Below are 27,759 nucleotides of genomic sequence, written 5' to 3'. Positions count from 1 at the left end.
AAACAAATGAATGGAATTAGGAATTCAATGACTGATTTCTGTGCGTAAAATATTACACACCACCTCCAGCTTGTTATTGATATTTGGATATGGGGCTTTTGCACGGCATATTATTTACCAATTGACCTGTGGTATACATTAAAAGGTATAATGGAGCTAGCTATATTAGGGCAAAATGTGGGTCACATGTCAGCTTAATTTGCTATTGTAACATTACCACTGGTGCATAAAACGGCCCATCTTTCCCTTTATGGACATTGTGAGGTAAATGGTAAAAATCAGGGCTGGTGTCACAGGGAGGGAGGAACTGCCAGGGACCCCCCTGGACATGCTGCAATGAGGAAGGTTGAGGGTTTTTTAAATATGGTTTTTATATGTTATTCTTAACAGGTGATTCTGCTAATTATTGCAATTTGAAGACACTGACCATTCACCTGGCAATAAGCAAGGGTGATTTTGAAGTATTTGGTGAGCATAAGATCATTTTAAGTCATAGGAATGGAAGATATGTGGTCAATCTGTTCATTTTTAAAATTTATTTTTTAAGGAAACGTTTTAATTTTGGATACGTACAACATAGGAACTGGAGTAAGAATGCAGACTACTGAGGAAGGCTGATGAAGCTGAATGTATCTGGCATTCCAGGTATTCACACAACTCCGCTGAAGAATATTGAGGGCATTTAATGTACTCTCCTGTATTCCTTCTTACTCACATTACTGTGAGGGAAGGTCAGCGGTTCGAATCTGCTCAGCAGTGGTGAGCTCCTGTTGCTCTGCCCCAGCTCCTGCCAACCAAGCAGTTTGAAAGCACACCAGTGCAAATAGATAAATAAGTACTGCTGCAGCAGGAAGGTAAACAACTCTGGCACTCATCACCAGTGGCGTAGCGTGAGGGGTGCAGGGGGGGGGCCGGCCGCACTGGCCGCAACATCGGGGGGGGCGCTCACACTCGCAGCTCTCTGCCCCTACCTGGCTCACTCACTCTCTCTCACTGCAGTGCTGGCTGTGCAAATCCGATCCGAGCCGCCGGGTCGCCGCCCACTGTGGAGGGGAGGGTGCCAGGCGTGCGGTGCGGTGCGGAGAGAGAGCGAAGGACTATCTGGGGGAGGGACAGTGCAGCGGGGGAGGGGCGCAAATTACTTGCCTTGCCCCGGGTGCTGACAACCCACGCTACGCCACTGCTCATCACGGTGTCCCATTGCGCCAGAAGCGGTTCAGTCATGCTGGCCACATGACCCGGAAAGCTGTCTGTGGACAAACGCTGGCTCCCTCGGCCTAAAAAGCAAGATGAGTGCTGCAACCCCATCATTGCCTTTGACTGGACTTAACCATCCAGGGGTCCTTTACCTTTACCTATACTTATATACATGTTGAGGATACAATGTCATACAATTGTTCCACCTTGGAAGCATTGCGGCTCATCTGGTGGAACTATCCCCCTCCTCCTCACACACTGCTCTAGGATTCTCCCATTCCCCTCTCCAGCCAATTTTGGGGCCTGGGGGTACATGGGGGAGGAGAGGGGGGAATGGGGCTGGTTCGGTAAATCCTGCCCTTCATTATTATATTCTTACAGTTCACGGATTTAGCCAACTGAAGTTTCTGTATTGTACTTGTTTTGTTTTAGTGCATGGGCTTTTATTATTCTTATTATTATATCCTTGTTTTTCCTTTTTACATCCACGACAAGGCTCAACTTTCTTCTTTTGCTTTGTTTATAATGGTTTGTTTTCCTTGACTTTTGCGCTTCACGTAATGGTAAACATGATTCATTTTACACAAATTCAGACTTTTCAGTAGCAACTGGAGGGGGTGATCATCTCATCTCTCCTCTACACAGCTTCTCCATTCTTCTCTCACAGCTTGCAAGAAATCCATATTTTTCTGCACAATCCCGGGAACCTGCATCAGCTGTTTAACAGATGGGAGTGGGGCAACATGACCAAGTGTGGGGTGATTTAACCTTGATCATTCCCTGTGCAAAACAACGGAGAATTCAGGGATTCTCTATATTTGGGAGTGCATAATATAGAACCCTTGATATTGGGAGTCCTTGTGACAACTCATCTCCAGTAGGTCTTGCGCCCATGAAGCAGTTGCTGAGACTGGAGGTCCCTGCCCCACCACCACAGCTGCCTAAGTCCCCTCATCTCCAGGGTTTTCTCCAAGCAACTAGAGATTGCATCTGAGTGCAGCCAACCTCTCCTCACCCTCTTCATGCCTCTCCTGATTCTGGGAGACCAGCGGGGATGGGAGCTTGTCACAGCAGGAGGGGGAGACACCCGTGACTCTTCACCAGCCTGACTAATCTCTGCCTGTTGGCCTCCCTACTCTCCTGAGAGAGCCAGTGTGGTGTAGTGGTTAAGAGCAGTGGACTTGTAATCTGGTGAACCGGGTTCGCTTCCCCGCTCCTCCACATGCAGCTGCTGGGTTACCTTGGGCTAGTCACACTTCTCTGAAGTCTCTCAGCCCCACTCACCTCACAGAGTGCTTGTTGTCGGGGAGGAAGGGAAAGGAGATTGTTAGCCGCTTTGAGACTCCTTAAGAGGAGTGAAAGGCGGGATATCAAGTCCAAACTCCTCCTCCTCTTCCTGCTTCAGCTTCTGTCTCTGATTCTGGACTCTGCCACAGACCTGTTACCTCTTCAGCTTCCAGTACCTCCTCTTCCCAGTCTTCTCCTTCTTCATTGTCCCACCACCAATACCTCGTCTCTGAGCCTTCTTCCCTTGGGGGTTCCCCAGTGGATTCCTCCCACCATTCCTTTGTGCCCAACTAGTCCATGACATCAGGGCAGAAGGAGGCAGCCAACACAGATCACAGAAATTAAAAGTGTGTAGCAATTCACAATGCCAGCCCTGGATATAAACAATGAGGACAGCAGGCACAGATGAGATAGATGCAGTCTTATGAGTTGACAAAAGGGAGTAACGGTGGAATCTGTCTCTATTCCAGTCCCCAGGGGGAAATTGCTACTTACCACAGGTAAGTAGGGAAGACTAAATTGCAGCTTGTAGCTGAAAGGATTATTTGGCAAAAGCCATAAATAATGATTGACTGGCTGGCTGGAAAGAACATATTAATCAGATATTTTGAACTGGGAGTTTCAGGTGGAGATCTATATGAGAGCATTTCACACAACACCAAGTGACAAGATCTATTATTCAGTCCCCCAGCCTTTTGAAAAACAATCTGTGGTATAGAGTGGCATGTTTTGTGACACAGCGGAGCTAAAAGCTTTTTTGTTCTAATATTTTATACATCGTCTGAGTATGCCCTTTCATTCCCCATGAAAGAGGTTTTCTCTTCAAGCCTAGATTGCCAATGCTGGGAATGCATGAGCGTTAAGAAATTGGAAGAAAAATTTGACGCATCACCACACACCATGGCCTCGATCCTATGAGTACAAGTAAAATGCAATGTGCTAAATTAGATGGCTCTCTTTTGACCCAAATTTACATTGTGGGTTGGCCGCTCTTTCAAGCACGTGTAGACAAACATACACAAAGACACACACACGAGAGAGGGAGGACTGACACACAAAGTGGAATACAGCAGATGGGTTGACAACTCCCTCTTTCTCCTCTTCTGCCTGCTCTCTATCTTTCTTCCCTTCCCCATCCCATTCACTCTCATTCTGTGGTCCACTCCATGCCTCTTGGTGGAATGTATCCAACTTGCAGGTTAGCCACCCCTCCTCTGATTTCAGATGTGAACTATTAGCCTAATGTTACGCAGCAGTGCTATTTCCCTAGAAAAAAACAGGTGCCGGAACTCACTGTGAACACCTCCCTCATTCTCTTAGAATGGCAATGACACCCACCAGAGAGGTGCTGCTGTGAATTCCCCCTGAAAAAAGGCCTGGTATGCAGATTTGCATGAACTTCAGAAATAACTGCAAGCACACCAAAACAAAAGAGGCTCCTTTTAAGATGATTCATAATATTATTATTATTTTGAAAAAATAATTACTGATTCATGATAACAAATCTAAATTAAAAGCCTCGGAAATTATTCATCATGATTTCATGCATTCATTCAGGAGGAGTTTCCATCCTCAAGCCAAACCAACACATGTAACACACTCTACAGAAGATATGAAATGTAAATTTGGGCCAAAAGAGAGCAATCTCATGAGATATCCCTGCTAGCAAAAGGAGCTGGTTTCCATCACTTCCTCCTATAGTCCTCTGTACCAGCCAACGCGGGACGCGGGTGGCGCGAGACGCCGGTGGCGCTGTGGGTTAAAGCCTCAGTGCCTAGGGCTTGCCAATCGAAAGGTCGGCGGTTCGAATCCCCGCGGCAGGGTGCGCTCCCGTCGCTCGGTCCCAGCGCCTGCCAACCTAGCAGTTCGAAAGCACCCCTGGGTGCAAGTAGATAAATAGGGACCGCTTACTAGTGGGAAGGTAAACGGCGTTTCCGTGTGCGGCTCTGGCTCGCCAGAGCAGCGATGTCACGCTGGCCACGTGACCCGGAAGTGTCTTCAGACAGCGCTGGCCCTTGGCCTCTTTGAGTGAGATGGGCGCACAACCCTAGAGTCTGTCAAGACTGGCCCGTATGGGCAGGGGTACCTTTACCTTTACCTTTACCAGCCAACAAAATGATGCTCTGGGGGTTGGAGGATACTCCAGAAAAGTGTGGGAGATGGCACTGGAGGCTTCAGGAACAATTGGTGAAAATCTCTTTGCCTACCTTTCTACCACTATTAGCATCCACTGGATCAGAGTTCTTTCCATTCACAGAAGGGCAACTCAGGATCCAAGTCCATTTCTGCTGAACATGTTGCATGCTAAAGAGCATACTTCAGCACATCCCTACACTCACATGTCCCACTTCACATTAAAAAGGAGGAAGGATGTTAGAATTCCTGCCCCATGTTTGCAGTCATGGGATTTTTGTATATCACATGACGGTATATGTTTTGACTCCACAGAGTGGGAAGTGACAAGACAGGATATTTGTGTTACTGTGTTCTGTGAAGTGGGACTATTGTCCTTTGTTCTTTTTTTCTCTTTGCTGTCTGATGCTAGAGAGTGAGGGAGCCATGTTGCAGTGCTCTGTGTGTGTTTTTATGTAAATAAAGTAGATTAGCCAAAATGCTGAGTTGCTGAGGTCTGTTATGCAAACTACACAAACTCTGTGTGCCGATGTCGGTTGGCATCAGTCACTGTGATGTTCAGGCTGAAGAGAGCTTTTGAAGCTCCTGAACAATCGACCAGGAGGCAGAGAACATGCCAGTCGGGCATGTGTCTCTGCCAGGGTCCTACTCGAGTGCAGGATGAGCTTCTGACAAAGAATAGAGTGCATGTTCAGAAGCTTGCATGTGCAACACACATCCTGTGCTGTTACATATCCAGTCACACAGCCCTTTTAAGTCAACCACACCACCTATATGCCAGGCCATTGACAGCAGTGCATCTCCTTTAGTTCTGCTGGAATTGCTAAGAATGGCTTCTCCAAATAAGGAGCAGAAGATATTGAACAAAAGCAAGCCATTGCAAAATGGGAACGGGTCCTGAGAAATAATTAAAAATGTTAAGAGGTAATTAAGTGAAAGCAATAATTATACTAAGGAAGGACATAGACTCAAAGCAAGCTCATAATGAATTCTATCAACTTCGTTCACAAGCCAGAATGGTTTAATATATGGAGGAAGAATGCTAGAGAATAAAACTAAGATTTCGTTTTTTGGTTCCAGCAGCAGAAGCCCACGCAAGTACTTCCACTAGAGCAATGGGGCTTTCCGTCTCTCCTCCTCCCATATCCCCCATGTAGGTCAAGAGAATCCCAGAACAGCATGTGGGGAGAGGAGGGACAAATTGTTCCACCAGGAAAAGAGATATGGTTGTGCTGATGGAGCAATCTACTTAACCCTACATTGACTTCCTCCCTACTGTTGGAGTGTAAAGGTTTATATGAAGCTTAAGGGATGCTCAATCTATCATTCAAGTTCACAATGGTACTTAAAGTTATGTTTTATCAATCAATGACCAATAAATTTGGGGTGAAGGAATGTTTGGATATGATAAGCTGAATACAGTGATGTCATAAGAACAGCCAAAAAATGCACTATTGTCAAACTTGTCAAAAATAAATTTAGAATTTGTCTTATTCAGAAGAATTATATGTGTTGTTGAGGAATTTTTAGGGTCAGTAATTTAATTAATCAACTCCCTTTGTATATGTTCAAGTTGTGGGAATGATAAGAAACAGTAAGGTAGTTTCAATTGTGACCCTAACTTATAGTGACTTACTATCTTCACATGATAAGATTCTCAGAAACTGTATACACTCAGAAGTTTGAACATACCGGCCTGTTTTCATCACTTGAGTGGTGATATCTTACAAGAGCTGGAAACTTAGAAAAATGCTCTCCTATTTAGAACTACTGAAATCTTAAGATCTAGATTTTGTAAGAAATGGTTAAGTGCCACTATTGCTTACCTTAGACTATATTTATGTGCTATTAGAAGAAGTGTTTGCTTGTTAATGCAATTACTGTTGTACGAAACTTGAATTGAATCCACAGCAATTCTAGGTATATACCTTGTTGAAGTGGATTAAACAGCTATTGGTAATCAACTGGCAGCCGAAATGCAAACTAGGACCGGAGGTTGTAGGAATTGCTGTGATACATAGCAAGCCTCTTCTTTCAGGTGACCATTGTTGAAGAGGATGCTCAGCCTTTGCACTTGGGTACTTTTTAAAAGAACAAAGGGGTGGATTTTTTAGCCTTATATAAGCACATTCTCAGATGAACAGCACCCAATTCTCATATCTGGCTCTGTGTCGTTTGTCCAGGTAAAGGCAAAACAAAATTATGTACTTCTGTGGAGGCCGTTTATGAATAAATATCTCACCTTTCCATTGATGCATACACAAGAATACTTTCACTCATCAAATGGCAAAAAAGAAGATGTGAACCTAGAACAACAACAATCTGTCCTTTCCTAAACCTCTGCCTCTTGTGCAAACAAGCAGCAATAAAGCACATTAAGATCTTCAGGCCATCCATGCGTGATTACATCGCTTAAGGTACAGCATCTCCAATATTCTCCCAGGACACTCTTGCTCCATGCTCCCTTCCCTACTCAGCCCTATGAATTTAAAGCCATCCTGTAGCAGTGGGCATGAAAACCCCTAATAGGTGAGCAAGAAATGAATCCAAGCATGATATTGCAGACTCAACAGCCTATGGTCAGGTGTTTGCACAATGCAGAATAGAACAAATATATGCCAGATGGATATTCAATACTAACTTCCTTTGAAATTCAAATCTAACAGCAATTTTAAAATGGTTGCTTCACTGCAACCATTATACCAACAGCTATAACTGGAAGCCACAAATGCTCCACTCTATTGGAAATTTTTAAAAATAGGGAGTGTGGATGAATCTTAGTGAAACATCAACTATTAAAACATGATATCTGCATATATATATAATGAAAGGATCAGATGTTTGGTTTATTGTTGATATTTCAGTAAAGCCTCTTGAACATCTCACATGGGCCATACGGTCAGTAAGTAGCTGTCATGGACTGGCTGGATTCAGAGGAAGCATCAACTGGGGAACCCCCAAGGGAGGAAGGCTCAGAGCCCAGAGATTGGTGGTGGAATGATGATGAGTGTTCAGAGGGGGAAGACGGAGCAGACTGGGAGGAGGAGGTAGAGGAAGCTGAAGAGGCAACAGGGTTTAGCGAGCAGAAGGAGGCAGTGGCAGAGAGCAGTTCAGAATCAGCGGCAGAAGCAGAGGCTGGAGAGGACCAAGAGGCAGAGATGAAGCAGGTTGCTGAAGGAGCCAGGGAGTCTCCCCTTCCTGTTGCGACCAGCTCCCCTTCCCCCTGGTCTCCCAGAACATGGAGAGGAATGGGGGGGGGGGACAAAGAGAGACAAGACAAAGAAGCTGGGGAAGGAACTGGGGGAGGAGCCTCAAGAGAGCAGTGGAAGGCACCGACCTTCAGTCTTCACAACTGCCTCATTGGGGCAATACCTACAGGGAAGAGATGATGTGATCGCTAGGCCTGCACTGTTTGGGCATCTTTGAATAAAGAGTTAACATCACTGACACTGGGTGTTTTATTGCTGACCTCCTCCCGACAGTAGCCTTTGGCAAGCTGTTTGTTTCCCCCCTCAGTGTGGGGGATGATACTGCAGGGTTGCCTTACAATGTTGTTGTAATCTTTACAAATAGATAATGAATGTGGAGCGCTTTGAACACCTAAAAGCGCTATACAAATGTTTGGTCACTTTTTTTTGAATAATGAGTGCGGGTAACTAGTGCCAACAGGATTACAGTGGTACCTCAGGTTAAGTACTTAATTCGTTCCAGAGGTCCGTTCTTAACCTGAAACTGTTTTTAACCTGAGGTACCACTTTAGCTAATGGAGCCTCCCACTGCTGCCACACCGCCGGAGCACAATTTCTGTTCTCATCCTGAAGCAAAGTTCTTAACCCGAGATACTATTTCTGGGTTAGTGGAGTCTGTAACCTGAAGCATATGTAACACGAGATACCACTATATAGCCAAAACAGAGCCACTGAGAAAAAAGACTGGAGTATCTGGCGAACCACTAAGTGTTCAGGAATACAAAACAAAACAAAACCTTTTGATAGAATATCCAAGGGAGCGAAAACTCCCAAGAATAACCCATTGAGGAAATAGTCATGGAAATAGTTAGTGGTTGACATGGCAGAACTGCTTACCTGACCACCTATCAATGTTTGCCCTAGGGCATACTGGGAGGGCAAGAAGGAGGGGCGAGGCAGCAGCGAGATGGAGTGGAGTCAGTCCAGCTCTCCTGCCAATGTAATTGCACCACACCAACTTTGCCTCCTTCTCACCCTTCTGGTATGTCACAGCAACAACCATGACGGGAGCTCAGGTAAGCAGAGGGGCACCCACCTTGCCAACCACTGCTGCATGGGAGGTTGGCTATCAGAAAAGCAAAACAGAGAAGTTTGGGTGTGGAATGGAAGGCTGGAGCATGGCTGGCAGGCACCCTGAGCAATTAGGAGGTGAGAACACCATTGCCAGCAACATTTTGTTGTAGGTTCCTCGTACATTATATAATAACCATCTTAGGTGACATCTACTCTGACACTTCTGACTGCTGCCTTTGATCATTTATCTCTTCCCGTGCTTCTATTTCATCAAACTGTCAACAGACTTGCCTCTAGATGGCCACCTAAACGTCAATGTGAATTATTTCCAAAAATGTCTCTGCAAAGTTTTTGCATAATATGCTTGTAAACCTGCCTTTTGCAACTCATTTTTTTTTCCTGCCAGTATCATCCTTCCAAATATGCCTTTTGAAAACAGGGAAGAGGGTCTTTCTTCCTTCCATGTGATTTAACAACCATGTTATTTTTAGTGTTTTTCTTTTGAACCAACACATAACAATGTGTAGAGTTAATGCTTAGTCTAATAATGCTGACAGGCAAAAGTGCTTTACAGACAATGTTCGACAATGACAACAAAGGGCTTTATTTTAAAATAAGTTCTTATAGGTGTCATGCTACACACAAAACAGCACAATGCTTCCATTGCCGTAGTAGTTCAATTTTTGATTTTTTTCTTACTTTCTTTCTCCATGAAAGAAGCTGATGGACCTATTAGGGTGGCATAAAATTCCTGGCTTCCTGGAAATGCATTGTGTGACATTTCCTTCAAGGCACCTTCTGCCTTTTTGAAGATACAATCAGGTTCTCCTTGGTCAATTGTTAGTTGATTTTTAATACAGCTTTGGCATCCATACAGATTTTGCAGATTACTTATTTGCTGATTTGAAATTTCAGTGCACTTAGTATAGGGTTGCCATATTTTAGTTTTGACCAAAGTTGTTAAGCTTCTTCTGCAAACGACACTGCCGACATGGCATACATACAGATTTTCCAAGACATTAAAGCAATTTCCACCCGGACACTATTTCCGATGGCTGATAACCGGTTAGGTCCAAGAAATTCCAGACGTATGGCAACCCTAATTTAGTATTAACATCCCAGGCCTCATGTTACCAATCTGTTTGTTTTTGTAAAAAGCAAACAAACAGTTAAACCATTTTGGGGTGGCACAGGGGTGCTGTAGGAGCAACCGTCCAAAAAGCCACTTCTGCCCTACAGAGGAGGTGGGGTTGCGGACTTCACGGCCCCATCATGCATGCGGCGGCTGGAGCCCAGCCCCCACACGATTGGGGGGATTCCCTGCCGCGTCACGCCCTGGCCAGCCAACCGGCTGGCTCTGGGGGCGTGACCTGCCCTATTTAAGGCAGAACACAGCTGGGGATCTCCCTGTTTGCCACCTGCCAGCTGTTCCGGTTTTCCCTACCCTCCCGCCCTATAAGGTTTTTGTTCCTTGATCTTGCCATGGACCTTGGTTGGTCACCGTTGAGAGGCCTGGTAGGAATTTTTCCACTTGGCAAATTGGCAGCAGCCACTTGGTTTTCGCCTACCTCGTAGCAAATTGTCACAACTTTCTTGGTATTGGCGATTAGGCATTGGTATTGTTCTGTAGATGGAAGAGGGTAGGTAGCGCCATCACCTGCCCCGCATATCGAAGGATAGTCCGATAAAGGATTCCAGGGGGCGTGGCTCTGTCCAAAGCCTGGGGAGGTGAGGGCTTAATGCAAACCCCCAATCGGTGACCCCGGGGGAGTTCCTAGTTGATGTGCATCAGCAGGACTCCCCCTACTGGTGGTTAACCCTTCCTGGACTTCAAGCGGACGGGCTAAAGTCATATATAGTCGGTTAGGACCAATGCCTAAGCCAATACCGCTCATCACCTGTGACCAATAAAGTTGTGGCCTTATTTGGCCCATTAACCTTAATAATTGTGTCATGTGTCATTATTTCCATGGGGGAGGGGGGTGGGAACTCGCCACGCAATTGCCGTATCCCTATTCCACTAGTAGGAACATCTCCTGAGCAGAGTTTGACTCAGAGGAACTTAGGACCCAAGCCAGCATTCTGAAGATGGCATTAAGAGAGTTATCATTGTCTTATTCAGCATTAGTATTGACATTGTTTGGTGGAATTAAATGCACAGGAGGAAGGCTGAAGATTTCAGCCTGTCTTCCTAGCGTAGGCAAAACCTAGGAAGAAAAGATCCCTATAAAGTGCATGTCGCTGTGAACGGAATGGAACATCTATCAGCTCCCCTTAAACAGGCAAAATTACCATTAAAATCCGCAAAGCTATATGCCAAGTGGAACAGATGGAAGCTCGTTACATTCTTTTTCCCTTGGCATTTGCTTACCCATCATTCTACTTCATAAAAATAATACACATGTGGTACTCCATTTCTAAGGAACATATCCCTTTATGTTTCCCCTCTTAAAAAGATATTTGACTAGGAAGAGCAAATGGCCCAATGAAAAACTCAACCGCTGAACAGCCAGAGATTAAAATGAAGACGAGTTCTGGATTTCCAGTGAAAGGTTTTTGCCTTAGACTTTGTGGCAGATTATCCTATATTCTTCTTAATACAATGGTCATAGAACTGTAAAGTTGGAAGAGACCCTAGACCGAAAACCTCCTACAGCGCAGGAACCTCAACTAAAGCATCCATGACAAATTGTACAAACTCTACAAAGGGTACCAACTGGAAACTGCACCAACCCTGACAAGCTGAGAAACCTATCCTCTTCAGAGCTAAGTGCTACAAATCTCTGTTGCACAAGACTATACAGGATAGGAGTGCTATTTCTGCATTCCTGCATTCAGTGTTTCATTTAGAGAAGATGAGCGATCGCTTTTCTTAAAGAAATGTACAGAATTTTATTTCCGAGTTTCCCAGGGACAATAGATTAGAGTGAATCACATCCTATTTAGTGCCATCATGACTCCAGCGAGCCTCAGAGATGTACTATGTAGAGGGGGAGAAAAGTTAAAAGAACTGTTAGTAATCTCATTTTTTCAGAACGCCAAGGCTGGCAGTGCCTCCTGAAACCAGCAGGGGGGAGAGGACAGATTGTTCCTTTGGACTCCAGACAAAAACCCTATTACTCAATAGTTTAGAATGGAAGGAATGCTGAATCGCAGAGCCCCAATAATCATTGCAGATCTGCAGATTCTCTCTGACTGGATATGACTCTCATCTATGAGAAACCCTCATTACAGGCACAGTTTTAGGGCCATGTCACCCACAGCCACAGTATGAAGGCTGTATGCACAACAGAACATTGGTCTTTTCACACCATGCGCAAAACCTTCCATGTCAACTGGGAACTGCAGAGATAAATGAGTGGGTCAGGAGGCCCGTCAGAGACAAACAGGTAGACAAATTGCTTGAGTTACTGAGCTTGTATCTTTTATATGAGGTACCGCAAAAAGAATAGCACATTGGCCTCTTGTGCAGGTGTGAGCACGTATCCAATCTGCTTCTTCAGCCTCGAAACTGCAGAGTATTTAAGACTGTTTTTAACAGGAGCCAAATCAGAAAGCACACACGGACACACGCACACACAAAATGATGCTCATACATGGTGTTGTTTCTTTCAAAAATAAGAATATTACTAAAAGCCTAGCAAAAGGCAAAATGATTTGTCTGTAATATTCAGAATCAGGCAGCACTTCTATTTACAGTAAGCCTTAAAGTGCTATGGCACCTCAGAGAGTAGCTGGTTTATTGTGGCATAAACTTTCATATGCTGTTGCCTGAAAAAATTCATGCTACGATAAATCATTTAAGCTCGGAGCCAAAGGGCCATGAGTGGCAGAAAACTTACCATCCACGCGGCCTCACAAGCCTGTACACAAAGTCATATGCACAACTGACTGTGCAAGGGGCATCAGAAGGAAATCCTCAAGATGCAACTTGATCTCCACCACAAAGTGTTCTGGCATAAGAACCATAGCCAGCCAGTTCAGCAGTAGCTTGTTCTTGCACCTCAAAAGTGGATCTCAACCTTCCAGCCACAGAGCTGCTTGACAAGAGCCAGTGTGGTGTAGTGGTTAAGAGCAGTAGTCTCGTAATCTGGGGAACCGGGTTCGCGTCTCCGCTCCTCCACATGCAGCTGCTGAGTGACCTTGGGCCAGTCACACTTCTTTGAAGTCTCTCAGCCCCACTCACCTCACAGAGTGTTTGTTGTGGGGGAGGAAGGGAAAGGAGAATGTTAGCCGCTTTGAGACTCGTTAAAGGGAGTGAAAGGCGGGATATCAAATCCAAACTCTATGTTCTGAAGTAGTGGGGGGAGAGGAATCATTAGTGATTGGTGCTTCCTCTCCTGTTTCTTCTAGCTGAAGAGACAGGATGTGGGGGCAGAGAATGAATGTTCCCCAGAGGGCATTTTCATCTCCCTACAGGGCAAAACTTGGAAGGCTAGGGAGATGAAGTATGGTTCACCAGTCCTGTTGGACCTCTCTGTCACTTTTCCATGAACCAAAAATGACCCCTAGACTCAGCTAACAGTCTCCTATGGCCACACAGGAGAGAGGATCAGTCGTGGTGGGTAAGCAAATTTTCAGAGAAACTCACTCCCTATTATTTATCTGCCTATTGAGGAAACCCCGAGAAACCTCTAAGGAATGCAGGATTCCCTGGGACACAGTTTGAAACCGCTGCTGTCTACAGTGTTACTGCATAAATCAGTCATCATGAGAGAGAGAGAAAACTATCGCTGCTTGAATACATTTTCTGCAAAGGCAAACAAGGTCAAAAGCAGATCAGAAAATCAAGTTTGGAGACATGTCTCCCTTTGGCTATGCATGTCCTTTCCCTCCTCCCAACACCTACCTGACATGTGCTAGGGAACCACAGCCAATCTGGGGTTTTTGGCAGAGGCCTTAGAATAGTAGCTACGGTAATTGCTGCATACTGGCTGAAGAAGTTCTATGTACTCTGAAACTGAGACAGGCTTTAATTATTTGTTTTGGCACCATCAGTTATGAATTGTTTTCCTACATTATTTTCTACTAGTTCAAGGTTTGAAAAGAAGGGCCTGCTGGATCAGGCCAAGGGCTCATCTATTGCAGCATCCTCTTCTCACCATAACCACCCAAATGCACCCAAATGCAAGCAGAACACTAGCAGAATAGCACTTTTCTCTCCGGTGGTTTCCAGCAACTGGTATTCAGAAGCATATTTCAGAGAAGTGTCCCTTCTTTCATCATCCTTCTTTAGCACAAGTTTAGCAGGACTTTGGAAAACAAGATCAGCTCTTGCATATCCAGATGCAAACACACTTCCGTTTGTTTGTTTGTTTGTTTGTTTGTTTGTTTGTTTGTTTGTTTATTTGTTTAGCAGTCTCTTACCCAGCACTGCTCCTTTACACCTTCAACATTAGGGGTACAAAGGAGAAGAGGGGAGGATAGTCAAGGGTTTGGTGAGCATCCCCACTCAGCTTCTTTGCAAAAGTGCTATTTGAAGCATCTGCACCCCGCACCCCTATCCTTGAAACAGTGTCCCATTGAACTCACTGGGGTTTCAGTTTTGGGTATATTTCACGGCTGTTCATTATTATTTACTGCACTACATTTGGAGACATTAAACAAAAGATACGTTGACTAAATCCTACTTCAGCTGGATGTTGGTCACTAAAGTTGTGTGACAAACAGCATCAGCTGAAACATGCAGAGTCAAAAGTTAGCCTGTTCCCAAGCCCAGGGAATTATATGAGCAAAATGTGTGGTTGGGGGGTTAAGAGACGAGACATGCAACGGCCTGTCTGGTAACCTCAAAACCCTCATCGCTTCCTCAGTCAATCACAGGAATAATCCCAGTGTGAAACAGATGTTAAACCTAATTAACCTGAGAGCCCAAAACCCAATTAACATGTAAATTTCAAGCAAGCACACCTTCTGAACTCCATTTCCTTAGAAAAAGTAGATAACTGAGAGGAGTAAGGGGGAAGAGAGAAACAATGTGGGTGGGCTAACCTTCCCACAAGGGGCTGGATATGACACAGCTCTATGCTCAAAAGACCAACACGTTATGTTTATGGCACATCCCTCCCAAGTAAGGGACCTTAGTAGCACACATTTCTCCAATGCAAGGACTTATTGCAAGTCCCCATCTCTTGATATGCCTCTGCTTAATGGACAGCAAAACAGTTTTAGTCTAGCAGAAGGAAGAACTCTTGCCCTCTGAGTGGCATCTGATCTGCATTGTGATTTGGTCTATCACTGTATACAGTGAGGTTATAGGAAGTATTATGTACAATGCATGCTGAAGACGTCAATACTTGCTCTTTCTAGAGCAGGGAGGCCAAAGGCCTCTCTGTCTCACCCTCTGGACTCTCCCCAGCCCACACACTTCTCCCCAGGCTACATCCCTCACCCACCTCATTTTGCTTTTACTTGGCTAGAATGTGTCTCCTTGGAGACTGATCAATTAAGGGGCTCATGTGCGCTTTTAAAGTCCTAAGTGACATAGGCCTCAAATATCTGAAAGTCCACCTTCTTCACTACAGACAGTTTCATGTGTGAAAATCAGCAGAGGAAGCCCTCTTGTTAGTTCCATTGCCCTCAGAAGGTCAAGGGTTATGTTGACTGAGGTGATGGCATTCTCTGTGTTGGCCCCTAACTTGTGGAATTCCCTCCCCACAAAGGTGAGCCTGGCATCTTCACTAGACAGTTTTTACCACATGCTGAAGATACACCTCTTTACCCTGACCTTGATGGCTGGGATTGCACCAGTCGGTCAGAGACTCCTTAACCCTGGTCTAAGGAAATATTGTATTTGGCTACTGGTCTGTTGAAAGGCAGACGGGCATAGATTGTGTACTTCTACATAGCCTGCACTAATAGCTTCATCCTAAGCATTTGCACTGGCATATGCACCTACAACATCAGTATGTCACCATCTGAGTTGCCTTAGAAATGGACTACAAAAAGGATCACGCTCGCTCTCCTTATCATCTATGGTGCCCTCATTTGGCATAGATAATGATGACTGGCATCCTGATCTTAAACACATTAGTGATGATATTAAGTCCAAATGGAATCTGACATGTCTCGAAAACAGCAGGATTGCAACGCATGAAAATAATGGATGATTGACACACACCTTTACTGTACATCGTTCAATAACGCACCCATCAAATCACAGCTGAAGGCATAAACTGCCTCCATCGCTCAGGATTGGGTGATAAGGAAAAGCATGAAAGCCCAGTCTGCCATGGATGCTCTGTGATTACTGTTTCACCCATACAATTAATCAATGTTCATACACGGTGCATTTCCTTTACATTACATGAAACAGGCAACACGCTATTGCGTGCTATTGAAACAATGGGACCTACTCTAGAGGTATGAAGATTCTCAGTCACTATCCTTGTAAATAAAGCTTTTCTAGCACAAAATGTGGCATTACATCTTATTGGAATAGATTTTTTTAAAAGATTCCATGCAACGTGTTCAGGATCGAGAAAGGCTAGATGTGCAGAATCCTCCCAACATCAAGCAATGTGAAATGTATATCAGCATCATATGGCAGCATTCGTTGTTACTCATGTATGGTTGAAAGTGATTAGCCAAGAACCAGTGCATGTACAAAGCTGACTTCCTGAAAGCCATGGTTTGCACAAAGGGGGCTAGCCTTGGAAAAGCAATCACACTTCACAGATTCCTCCCTTCCCTGGTTGCTATGATCCATGGTTTAGGGTTCATGCTATCAACACTAACCATGGCTGATATCATTACTGCAATGTAGAGATTTAAAACATAGTTTAAAGAGTTTCTGCAGTCCAGGATTACAAGAAAACCAAATCATCACCTACACTTTGTGTACATGTATAACTCCACATCATAGTTGTTGCTGAAAGGAAAAGGAAGCAAGAATTCACTCCAGAAAGAAGGACAGAAAGTGGGAAGGGAAAGAAGCACACAATATATTGTGCTTTGTAGGACACTGTGCATCTTTTCCAGCAGAGACAGGGAAGCTCTATTGGCTGTTGGACACCAATTCCCATCAGCCCCAGCCAGCATGGCCAATGATGAGGAATGATGGGAGTTGCAGTCCACCATCTGGAGGGCTACAGGTTCCCCATCCCTACTTCACAGTGAGCAGACATTATATATACACGTCACCAGGATGTGCCCCCATCAGTCCTGAAATGCTACCAAGTACTAAAATTGACAGTTCCATAAACTTCAAAGAAGGCATCAAATGGCTAAATCCAAAATGTAAGCTCCTAATCCCAATCAACATGCTCACGATTCTGAGCTCAATTTTTAACAGATATGTGGTGATCACTTAAAAAGCACTGAATTGTTTGGGCAGCAAATTTATTTCCTTCCTTTCTGTTCAAATGATACAAAACGTGTTCACAGCGGTAGCCAGAAAATCATGTGCCAACAAGGACAGGACAAATGATAACAGTGCCAAGAAAGGTGATTTCTGACTGCTGTGCCTTGGGGAGAAAGTCTTGAGATGTGAGAAGTTGACATATTTCTCAAGTTTTCAGGTCTGTGCTACTGTCCTTGAAACAACCAAGAGCCCCATGGCACATTTGTAAGACTAACAAATTTATTATGGCACAAACTTTTTCTGGTCTCTACAGAACCTTATGCCCTAATAAATTTGTTAGGTCTTTAAAGTGCCACAAGACATGTTGTTTTTGCTGCCATTGACTGCCCTCTCAAAGTTGTCCTTGAAAAGCCACATTATAGCTGCAACGAGACATTTAGGAACCACAACAAAACACCCTTTCTAATGAATTATGTGGATTTTTTTAATTGGCAAATAATAATAATAATCCACAGTTATCACATTTATAAGTAAATCGCATTTGATTGGATAGTGTTTCTGCTTATTAGTTGATATGCCATATAACCTTTATGTAATGAACAATGTTCGAAATTAGCCAGGCACATTTTGCATCTGACTATTGGCCACTTACGACCAAGCAAAGATGTCTGGGTGCCAGACATCTGCACCATCTAGAACTGCATGCCTGGGCATCACTGGATCTTGACTGTTTTCACACACTAATGCCACACCCTGTAGAATTCTATCAGTTCTATTTTATCCGCACAGCCAGAATGAATTTCAGAAACCAAAATCCTTTTTCTATGCAGCCTGAGCAGGAGCAGCGAACAACATTACAGTTAATTGTTTTAGCCTATCCTCACTTACACCCCGCCCCGACTGCCCTGCTCACAGTTGTGAAGAATATCCCTGTGTTATGAATGGTCCACGTCACCATTAAGGAAAAGAGGTCGGACTAAGCCAATATATATGTGGACTATCCCTGGATCAAGCGACTTTTCTTCTTTAAGTTCTCAAAGCTCTTAACCTAACTCAAAGTTGTCATCTGAACTAGCCAGATGTTTAACTGATAATCACTCACAGTCAGTCCATCATTTCAAAAATAAGACTTGAGACCTGTCTTGCCCCAAAATGACAACTAGACATTTCGTTTTGGTGACTGTAACCTTGGTTTAAGGAGTCATTTGGTCCTAGCTTATAAATCTGAGTTTCTAACACTGGTAATGAAGAGTAGGGAGACCATTTCTGCTCCTACATGGTCCTTGGTCTCTCAAGCAGTGATATTGCCAAAGCTTGAATATGAATCTGGTTTGGTTTATGAACTTGTCCTGCTTATGATTCTCTGTTGCATTACAAGCCAATGTCTATCTAGAATGTTAAACGACATTCTGTAGCTACAAGGTCAATGTTCAGCACTCCAGGCACCCAAAGTCAACTACTACTGTGCTTGCGCAAAAGGTTTTTTAAAAATATTGATCCCTCCTTCTCATTGAAACTCTTGTTGAGCCCTGAGAATGTTGAAGCCCCTTTTGTTTGCTGAGTATCTGAGTCAGCTCTCTCAACTGTTTCTTGCAACTGTTGTGAGTGTGTTGCGGCACCAGCACCAGCCAGCCACAATCCAAATAGAAAACCTTCTCTTGTTGAATGTGTTTATTTGGAGAGGGGGAATAGATTCATTTTCCAAGCACCTCCCTCCCGTGGCAAGGAAAAGTGCATGCAGCTTGGGGAATTCAGAACAGCTGCTTAACACAACACCTTGCAAAGCACTTTGCAAAACCCATGGTGGGGGGGAGTCACCTGGCTGTCAAAGGCTGGCTGAAAGCTGGGACTTGTCATGGGCTTGACATAACTGAGCCTTGCCTCCATGGAACCTCACAGCTGTGTGAGGGGTGCTTTTGCTCCTCTGCATACTATGAAGAGTAAGAGAAGGTGGGAAGGAGGCAGCCAGAGGAGCAGCATAGATTTGGAAGGAAGAGATAAACAGAGAAACACTGTCTCAGCCTCAGAGATGACAGGGAAATCCTTCTGGGTTGCAACCTGATATAGAAACCCAGGAAGTAAATTCCTTACTGGAAGAGACACTGAGGGAGGTGAGAAGGGAATTTGTCTGCTAACCTCAAGGAGAGCTTGACAATGAGAAGAGTCTCAGCTCTCCTATGCTAGGAGCCAGGGACTTACCAAGACACCTCTGAAGGAAAGATGAGTTTGGGGGACTCTGGGAGCACCCCTAAGTTGGCCGCTCTTATCTGGAGCAGAGTTCAGAGCAAGAAGGATGCTGAACTGTTGTCATGGTGATGTAATAGTGATTGACTGTTGGCGGGGCTACCCACATGCCAAACTTGCCCTATGAGGAGATCATGAAGAAGAAGAGGAGTTTGGATTTGATATCCAGAAGGAGTCTCAAAGCGGCTAACATTCTCCTTTCTCTCTTCCTCCCCCACAACAAACACTCTGTGAGGTGAGTGAGGCTGAGAGACTTCAGAGAAGTGTGACTAGCCCAAGGTCACCCAGCAGCTGCATGTGGAGGAGCAGAGACATGAACCCGGTTCACCAGATTACAAGTCCACCGCTCTTAACCACTACACCACATCTGGTCTGCTAGTCAGATTCGGTTCCCCACCCCTGGTTTAGAGCTCAGTACCTCTTAAAGGTGAGGAGAAGCAGAAAGACACAAAGTTTGCATTTGCCAGAACGTACATTTTACTTGCTCCAGGCAAATAGCAGATTACAAGGATAAATGAAAAGCAACAAAACCATCACAACACTTTTTTTTTTTTTTTTTTAGGGATCTTCTCCCACTGTACGTTTTTATTTTTTTTTTTTAAATAATATTTATTAAAATTTTTCAAAAAATGCATAATCACTTATGGGACTCCCCCCTTCCCCCACCCCCACCATATTCCCGTTTCACATTGTTGGCCACACAAATTCCCCTTTCAAATTAAAGCTTAATTTGTTTTACCCTTAATAATAATAAACAACCCAATGTTCTTTCCCCAGGACCCACCCCCTTTCATTCCACAATTTCCATTTTTGATAAAAAAAAACACCCCAGATAATAACAATAGAAAAGGTAAAAAATAAGAGATATAATGAATAATAAAAAAGAAAGACCAATTCAACAAAAAAGAACAAAGTTGGCAAGCCTTTGGAGTTTTAGTTCTCCCCCCCCCTGTCCCCGGTTTAATTTCCCCCTGACCATCAACCCCTAGTATCTGCCTGGAATTCTTAAGGCCATAAATCACAACTTTTCCCCAACTCCAGCTGGCTTTCCCTTTTTTTTTTTTAAAATTAGAAATAAATTTTTTGATAATCAAAATTATTATTATTATTATTATTCTCCAAAGCTTTAACTTCAGTCTTTAAGAAAACTGTAGTGAAACTCCCTCCGTTGTTCTTTCCGGTTTGTAGTCTAATTTCCTTTTGTTCCGCTGCTTAAACGTTGTAATTCGCAAGTTTGGTAAGTCTGCAGGGATGGTTGTTGTTCAGGGGCAAAACCTTACGTTCAGTCCCTTCCTTTCTTCAATAGAAAAGTCTATTGTCTGCAGAAAACACCCTGCAGACGAGATGTTGTTTCCGTTTTGCAGCTTTCCCAGAAGGTAACCAGTTCTGTAAAATTCCATTGGTGTTTTTCCACTTTCCCAGTCCTTGTAATGTCCCGAAGCTCCTCGAGGGGGATTGTTATAACTTTGTTTCCTCTAGTCCAAAAGTCAAGTTGTTATCCATATTCGCCATTTTGTATCCAGATTTTAACAAATTGTAGCAAATTGAAGCAAATTTAACCAGCCAAGTTCTCATAATAAAATCCACTCCACTTTCCGACTTTGACAGCTATTTTGAAAACTGTCGAACTCTCCGACTCCTTTCACCAGGCTCTCTCTTCAATCGCCCCGGTTCCCAGGGGGGGGGGTTGTGTTTCCCTTCTCCAGTTCCTCCTCCAGCACAGTTCTTGTAGTTCCCCATCGTGGAATTGTAATTTTTATCAGCAATGCAAGCCTTTTTGGGTCTTGGTTTCCCCGTCTTTGTTTTAGACAATTTACAGTAGGGAGGGGACTGACTTCCTTTTTGAATCCCCCCCGCTCGTATCCAATTCGAAAAAAAAATTTCTTTTTTCCTCCTTTTGAACCCGATTTCCAGATTTACTCACGGGTTATTGTTGAAAAGTCCGAATTTTCAATGGAAGAAGTCAGCGCTCTCCGCCGGATGGCATGCGGCTGCGCTCAGCAGGGGAAGCAGAGGACTCAAGGCACCACGCTTCTCCCCGGCACCCGATCCGTAGCCTTTAAAAAGGCTCCTTCACGAGTCGGGAGGGCGCTAACGGTGCAAGCCGAGTCTCCATGTCCACGGCCTCCGTGGCCGTGGTTTCTAAGGGTCCCCGCATCGCCGGTGCGGTAGGACCCAGCCCCTGCCGAGCAGACTCCCTCCGGAGCTCGGAGGGAGTCCGCCATTCGGCGATGGCGCCAACCCGGAAGACACCCGAGGACACCAAAACCTGCATATATATATATATATATATACTGAAAAGCAAAGAAGCTTTTAAAAAGAGGACAGGCAGTTGCATAGTTTAAAACATTAAGTTTTTGTGTGTGTTTTCTTGGAAGGGCACTCAAAAAGTTTTCCCCTTTCCAGTTCTTCCTGGCCTGAGAAAAGCACAATATCATTCTATCCAACACTCTGCCTTAACATTTGCAAGGTGGGAGGCAACCTGTGCTAGCCCTGCCTTCAATTATTTCTTGATTAGGGCATAAGTTGGCTCTCAGGTTTAAAATCACTATGAAGACTCGCAGGGTTGCAAGTGTGATTGATTTATAATTAAAGAGACTCCTAAGCAAAGCCCTGCTGTGATGGAAAGGAAATTCTCTCTGAGTTTTATTTTTCCATTCAGAATTTCCGAGGAGACCATGGCTTTATTAAACTGCAAATTCCAAAATATTACCATTCATCTTTATGGCCTTAATATTTACTGCTACCAAGGGGGAAATCAGCAGATTCGAGAACAAGACTAATTCTATGCAGTATCTGTGTGTGTGTGTGTACATGCACGCATGTGTGCGTTCATGTCTATATATAATCCAGCCCTAACAGCCACACACTCCCCTTTCTGTTCATCTGTTCAATATGGTCAAGGATTATTAAATGATGCTAATGCTTTTGTCAGCTGACATTACAACTTGTACACTGAGCCGTTTAAAGGCAGATGTTTTGTTGCTTTGCTGCTGATATTCTTCCCCACCCCCCAGCTGAGAACCCAGCTGAACTGCATTACAACACAGCCACATATCTCTCTGTGTGTGTGTGTGTAATTACTTCTATTTTTAAAAAAGATATGTACAGAAAACCACATATAAGTAGCAGGATTTTAGGATTTCACTTGCACATCATGCCACGTGCCACTCCGTGTATCTCTTAAATGTACTAGGCAGAAATCAGAAGAAGCACCTGCTCCATTTTAAATAGCGATCTACTGTCAGAAATAACCAAGCTTGTCTTTTTTTTTTTTGTTTTCCCGTTGGCTGAAATATTAACATGTGGCTATTATCAGCAACTGGTCTCCTCCAGAATGCTACCCACCGGATCTGTGACTAACGCATGCTTTGAATGGAGCCAAACAAAAATCATGTCAGGGTTGGGTTTGGTTTTTAAAGAAGGATGGGGGCTGTGGAGGCACTATTCCTTCTCCGAAACAGACTAGCACTGAATCTAGCTTTTCTGAAAACCCGAAGGCCCTCTCTCAACTAGCTGTCCTTAGAAAATGGCTGAGAAGAGTGGAGAGCCCCCTCCCCAAATGAGAGAGTCCAACTGGTGGCCCAATTACTGAACCCATCTCAAAGGCACCAGGGAACATATTTGGACTCAAGCAAAAAAAAAGGGGGGGTTGCGCTATCTCATCCCAATAAAGGAACAGAAGTGCAAGAATGTTGGATAATATTCCAGCACTCAAAATACTAACAACAAGGCATAGCATGAAGGAGGATGTCTTACCTCCAAACAACTGACCCACTGACAGTGGATTCCACCCCCCTCAATTTATTGCTCTCTCCTTGTGCCCTCCGATAGGTGCCAACTCCTAGGGGCTGAGGTCCCTTTGCCTTCCGACCCCCCAATAAAATATTTGAGGGCCTCCCCAAAGTTGATAGGCATTGGCATTCCAATGGTGTGGGTGTGCCCCATCATGTGATCAATTATGTGGGATGGGGCTTAGCTGCCTCTCCCCCCCCCCCATATTTTATTCAAGTTGGCACCCCTGTGCCCTCCTGACACCTTATCAACAAGTTGAGCAACTTAAAAGGCGAAAAGCACATACTGTATATATTTCCCGGGGGTGGGGGTGTGCCAGAAAAAGGGGGACAGACCCAGAGGGTGGGAGAGGCAGAGGGGAGGGACCTCGCTTGCCGACAGCGACGCTTACCACCAGCACGGGCACCCCCGCCGCCAGCGAGTAGAGGAGCACGGGGGGCACCGCGCTGCTCTCCTCCGGGCCCGGGTAAGGCTTGCGATAGGCGCTCTCGTAGCAGAAGAAGCCCTGCACGTTGACCGAGAAGGTGTCGGTGTACTCGAAGTAATAAGCCAGCATCACAGTCCCTGCCATGATCACCATCTGGAAGTAAAGCATTCTGGTGAGCAGAGCAGCAGCAGCAGCAGGAGGTGGAGGAGGAGCAGGAGGAGAGGGCACTGGCATGTACTCCGGCGGCGGCAGCGGCAGCCCCCCTCCCCGGCTGCGCGCTCCGCCCGCTTCCCGGAGGCATCCACCGGGGGAAGGAGGAGGCGCCTTAGTCCCAGGCAGGAGCAGGAAGAAGAACAGGACCAAAGGCGTCCGGGCGCACGGCCGAGCGCATGGATGGCAAGGGGCGGAGGCGGCGAGGTCCTGGGCGCAGGATCGCGCACGTGGGGCAAGGCCCCTCCGGGGGAGTGATGGAGGCAACGAGCACGGGCTTCCCCCGCGGCAGGCGGAGCCCCGGGCGCCGCTGGAGGGGCTGGGGAAGGGGTCCTAAGCGCGCTCCGTCCGCGGCAGCTCTCCAAGACGTTCCGAGCGAGGCAGGAGAGCGCAGCAACTGCGCGCCGGGGAAACGGGTCGCGGCGCGCGCGCGCACAGCGCTCCGCTGCGACCACTGGGGGGGATTTGTGGGGGGGGCGGTCGCCGGTCCTTTAATCCCGCAGCGTCCCGTATAGATCAGAGTGGGTAGTGGACTCAGGCCCCCGCAGGCGCACGGAAGTCTCCTCTTGCAGATTTGCCTGCGTGCAAAAAATATATATCAGTAAGTCGTTCCAAAAAAAACCCCAGTTAAATAAATCCCTCAGACTGGAGACTTGGATCCAACAAGCTTTGGAGACGATCGGAGGGATCCTTTCCACTCCAGGACCGGATTCCTTGCCCCCGGCGCGCTCAAAGTTCCATCCTTCGCCGCGGGGATGCGGCCCCCCGGCGCCTCTCCGCTGGCTGCCCCCGCGCCTGCGAAAAGCTCGCCCTGCGCTTAATCCCTTGCCTTGCTTTGAACCGGTCCCTGCCCGAACGCAGCGGCGGAGGCAGCGCAAATGCCGTTTCCAAGGCTGCCGGAGAGCAGGAGGGGGTGGGGAGAGAGGTGGGTGGATTTTGAAAAGGCGCTTCCTTCTCGCTCGCGTCTTTCCTCCCCTATTAAGGATTTTTGGTTGTGTGTGGCTTTTTTCCCCCTTAAAGAAAGAAGCGGAAGCAGTAACTCCCCCGTGCTCGTCAATCGAAGCATCAGCTTCCCATGTGTGTAATATATTATATATATATAATATATATAGCTCCTTCTCTCCCTCCTCCTCCTCCTCCTCCTCCTGCTTTGAGAACTAGCTGCTTGCAAGCTCTGGCATTGCAGCTGGCTCTCAGCTCCTACTAGCTGCTTAGAAACACAAGAGACGCTTCTCAGAATCCAACCATCTTGAGAGGCTTCTTATGCAAACTGGTGCAAACGACAGAAGGGCTGCCCAACGGGAAAAGCCACAACTTCATCTAGCATCGCTCTGGCTTCAGCAGCACTATTGACCTGCGTTTAGATGTTGTTCCATCAAAGCACCCACACTTTCTAGCGCAATCCCCTCCTCACTTTCCTTATCGCAAAAAGCCCAAAAATCTCCAGTCAGCAGTCATTGTGCAACCTGGGCTTGCCAAAACATGATTCAGTCCTACCTGAAAATAGTGACAATCCAGAAATCTCCTAGGTTTGGCCAGTACCCAGATGAGAAGCCACCCAGAATCTCCTTGTGTGCCTCCCTGAATTTCATGATGGAAGAAGGGTCGGGATACTGAATAAACAAAGGGCACACAAAGAGTTCCCTTGCATACACAGTGTGCTGTCAAAGCACGTTTCTCCCCTCAAAGAATCATTGGGAACTGTAGTTTAAGGGTGCAGCTCTGTGTGAGGTAAACTACAGCTCCCCTCGTTCTTTGAGGTATGCGCTTTGAAGGTATAATGTGGATGCAGCCACTGCTACAGAGTCAATCTTCTTCCATTGGAAAACTGCATGCTACATTTGGGATTGCAATTGCTTGAGTATTGCAGTGTGTGTATTTTTGTGTGTTTGTATGTGGGTGTAAGGTTTTCCTCTCTGTTCCATCAACACTACTGGATGCAACAGTTGCATATGAGACAATGTAGCTGAGCCACTGATACTGCGTAATACTTTCTTTATCAATGCAGCTGTTTTCATACAAGATAACTTTCCTGCGCCGACATCAATTCTGTGGGGCAGGGCTGCATATCTCCAGGATAAGGTTGTCACACAGTGTCACTGGTGAAATGGATCTACATGTGTATCCATCACACATAATAATAATAATAATAATAATAATAATAATAATAATAATAATAAATAATAATAATAATAATTTTATTTATACCCAGCCAGAGCTGGGATCAGGGCAACTAACACCAGTAAAATTACAGTAAAAACATAATAGGAAAAGAAACCCAATTTAAAATACAGGCTAAAATGCAATTTAAAATGCAGCCTCATTTTAAAAGTAGCCCATAGATCAAAACCATAAGGGGAGGGAAACATAAGGGTCAGACTGAGTCCAAACCAAAGACCAGGCGGAACAGATCTGTCTTGCAGGCCCTGTGGAAAGATGTCAAGTCCCGCAGGGCCGTAGTGTCTTGTGACAGAGCATTCCACCAAGTCGGGGTCAGTACTGAAAAGGCCCTGGCCCTAGTTGAGACCAATCTAACCACCTTGCAACCTGGGACCTCCAAAATGTTGTCATTTGTGGACCTTAAGGTCCTTCGTGGGGCATACCAGGAGAGGCGGTCCCGTAGGTACGTGGGTCCTAAGCCACATAGGACTTTAAAGGTTAAAACCAGCACCTAAAACCTGACCCTGTACTCCACCGGGAGCCAGTGCAGTGCAGCGAGAGTCATGCAGTTTTCTATGCAATGTATTTTTGGGACTGCAGGTCCGGAATAAAATATTCTCCTAGGCACATCTATGGAATATTAACTACCATGAAAATCTGGCCTTGATGGAACATTAATACTGGTTTTGTCCTGGAGCAATTATGTTTTTGCTATGCTTGGGTTTGTGGCTAATGTGGCAAACTTTCCTGGGGGTCAACAGTTAGCATGCACACAAACGCTGCCAATGGCATCTCTGGTGTATGTTTCTGAGGCGACTTACAATGCCAGTAGCTGTGTGGCTTTTCCAAATTCTTTTTATCGGACTGGAGAAAAGGCCCTGTGAAAAGAACTTCCCAAATATCTAGCTATTGAATTAAATAAGACATTAAAGAGAGCATGACCTGAGCTTTCTAATGTAGGTTGTACTGATTTCATACAAAGAAGGACAATTTCCATCACTACATTTACTTTTCTCCTCACTACATGTACTCTTTGAATTTGCAGCTCTCCAGCTATCCCTCCCCCACTGCCACAATTGCTACCCTACACCAGAGTTTGCCAGTGTGGTGCCACAGGAGCAACTATGCCCACCAGTACTTCCTGTGACAGGTGTGGAACTTCCCCTCCAAAATCCACAATGCTTCCTAGTCACTTCCTATATGCACAGGATTGGGACATGGGTGGTGCTGTGGTCTAAACCACTGAGCCTCTTGGGTTTGCCAATCAGAAGGTTGGCAATTTGAATCCCAGCTCCTGCCAACCTAGCACTTCGAAAGCATGCCAGTGCAAGTAAATAAATAGGTACCGCTGTGGCAAGAAGGTAAACGGCATTTCCATGCACTCTGGTTTCCATCACAGTGTTCAGTTGCACCAGAAGCAGTTTAGTCGTGCTGGCCACATGACCCGGAAAGCTGTCTGTGGGCAAACACCGGCTCCCTCAGCCTGAAAGTGAGATGAGCGCTGCAACCCCATAGTCGCCTTTGGACTTAACCGTCCAGGGGTCCTGTGTGTGTGTGTGTGTGTGTGTGTGTGTGTGTGTGTATGCACAGCCTCAGAGAGGTGGGGGAACAGCCAAGGATTGAATGATTGCTATGAAAGAATGAAGTGAAACATTCTCCCAACTCAAATAAATCTATCATCGTTATCGTTATAATTATCATTATTTTATTTATACCCTGCCCATCTGACTGGTTAGCCCTTG

The 27,759-nt window shown here is 45.4% G+C and overlaps 1 protein-coding gene across 1 annotated transcript in view; it reads right to left on the bottom strand.

Moving 5' to 3' along the window:
* PLPPR5 (phospholipid phosphatase related 5) overlaps positions 1-24,878 on the bottom strand; it is a 95,708-nt gene extending 70,830 nt beyond the window's left edge. Inside the window, exon 1 of the mRNA XM_083445058.1 lies at positions 23,612-24,878. Coding sequence (XP_083301184.1) covers positions 23,612-23,881 — 270 coding nt within the window. The 5' untranslated portion in view covers positions 23,882-24,878. The remainder of the gene's footprint in view (positions 1-23,611) is intronic.
* Between the last annotated feature and the right edge of the window lie 2,881 nt (positions 24,879-27,759).

This window comes from Podarcis tiliguerta, assembly GCF_965153285.1.
Source record: "Podarcis tiliguerta genome assembly, chromosome: 6".
In the NCBI taxonomy this organism is placed as follows: domain Eukaryota; kingdom Metazoa; phylum Chordata; class Lepidosauria; order Squamata; family Lacertidae; genus Podarcis; species Podarcis tiliguerta.
The sequence above is the reverse complement of the archived record's forward strand: the minus strand, read 5'-3'. Positions and strand labels throughout refer to the sequence as shown.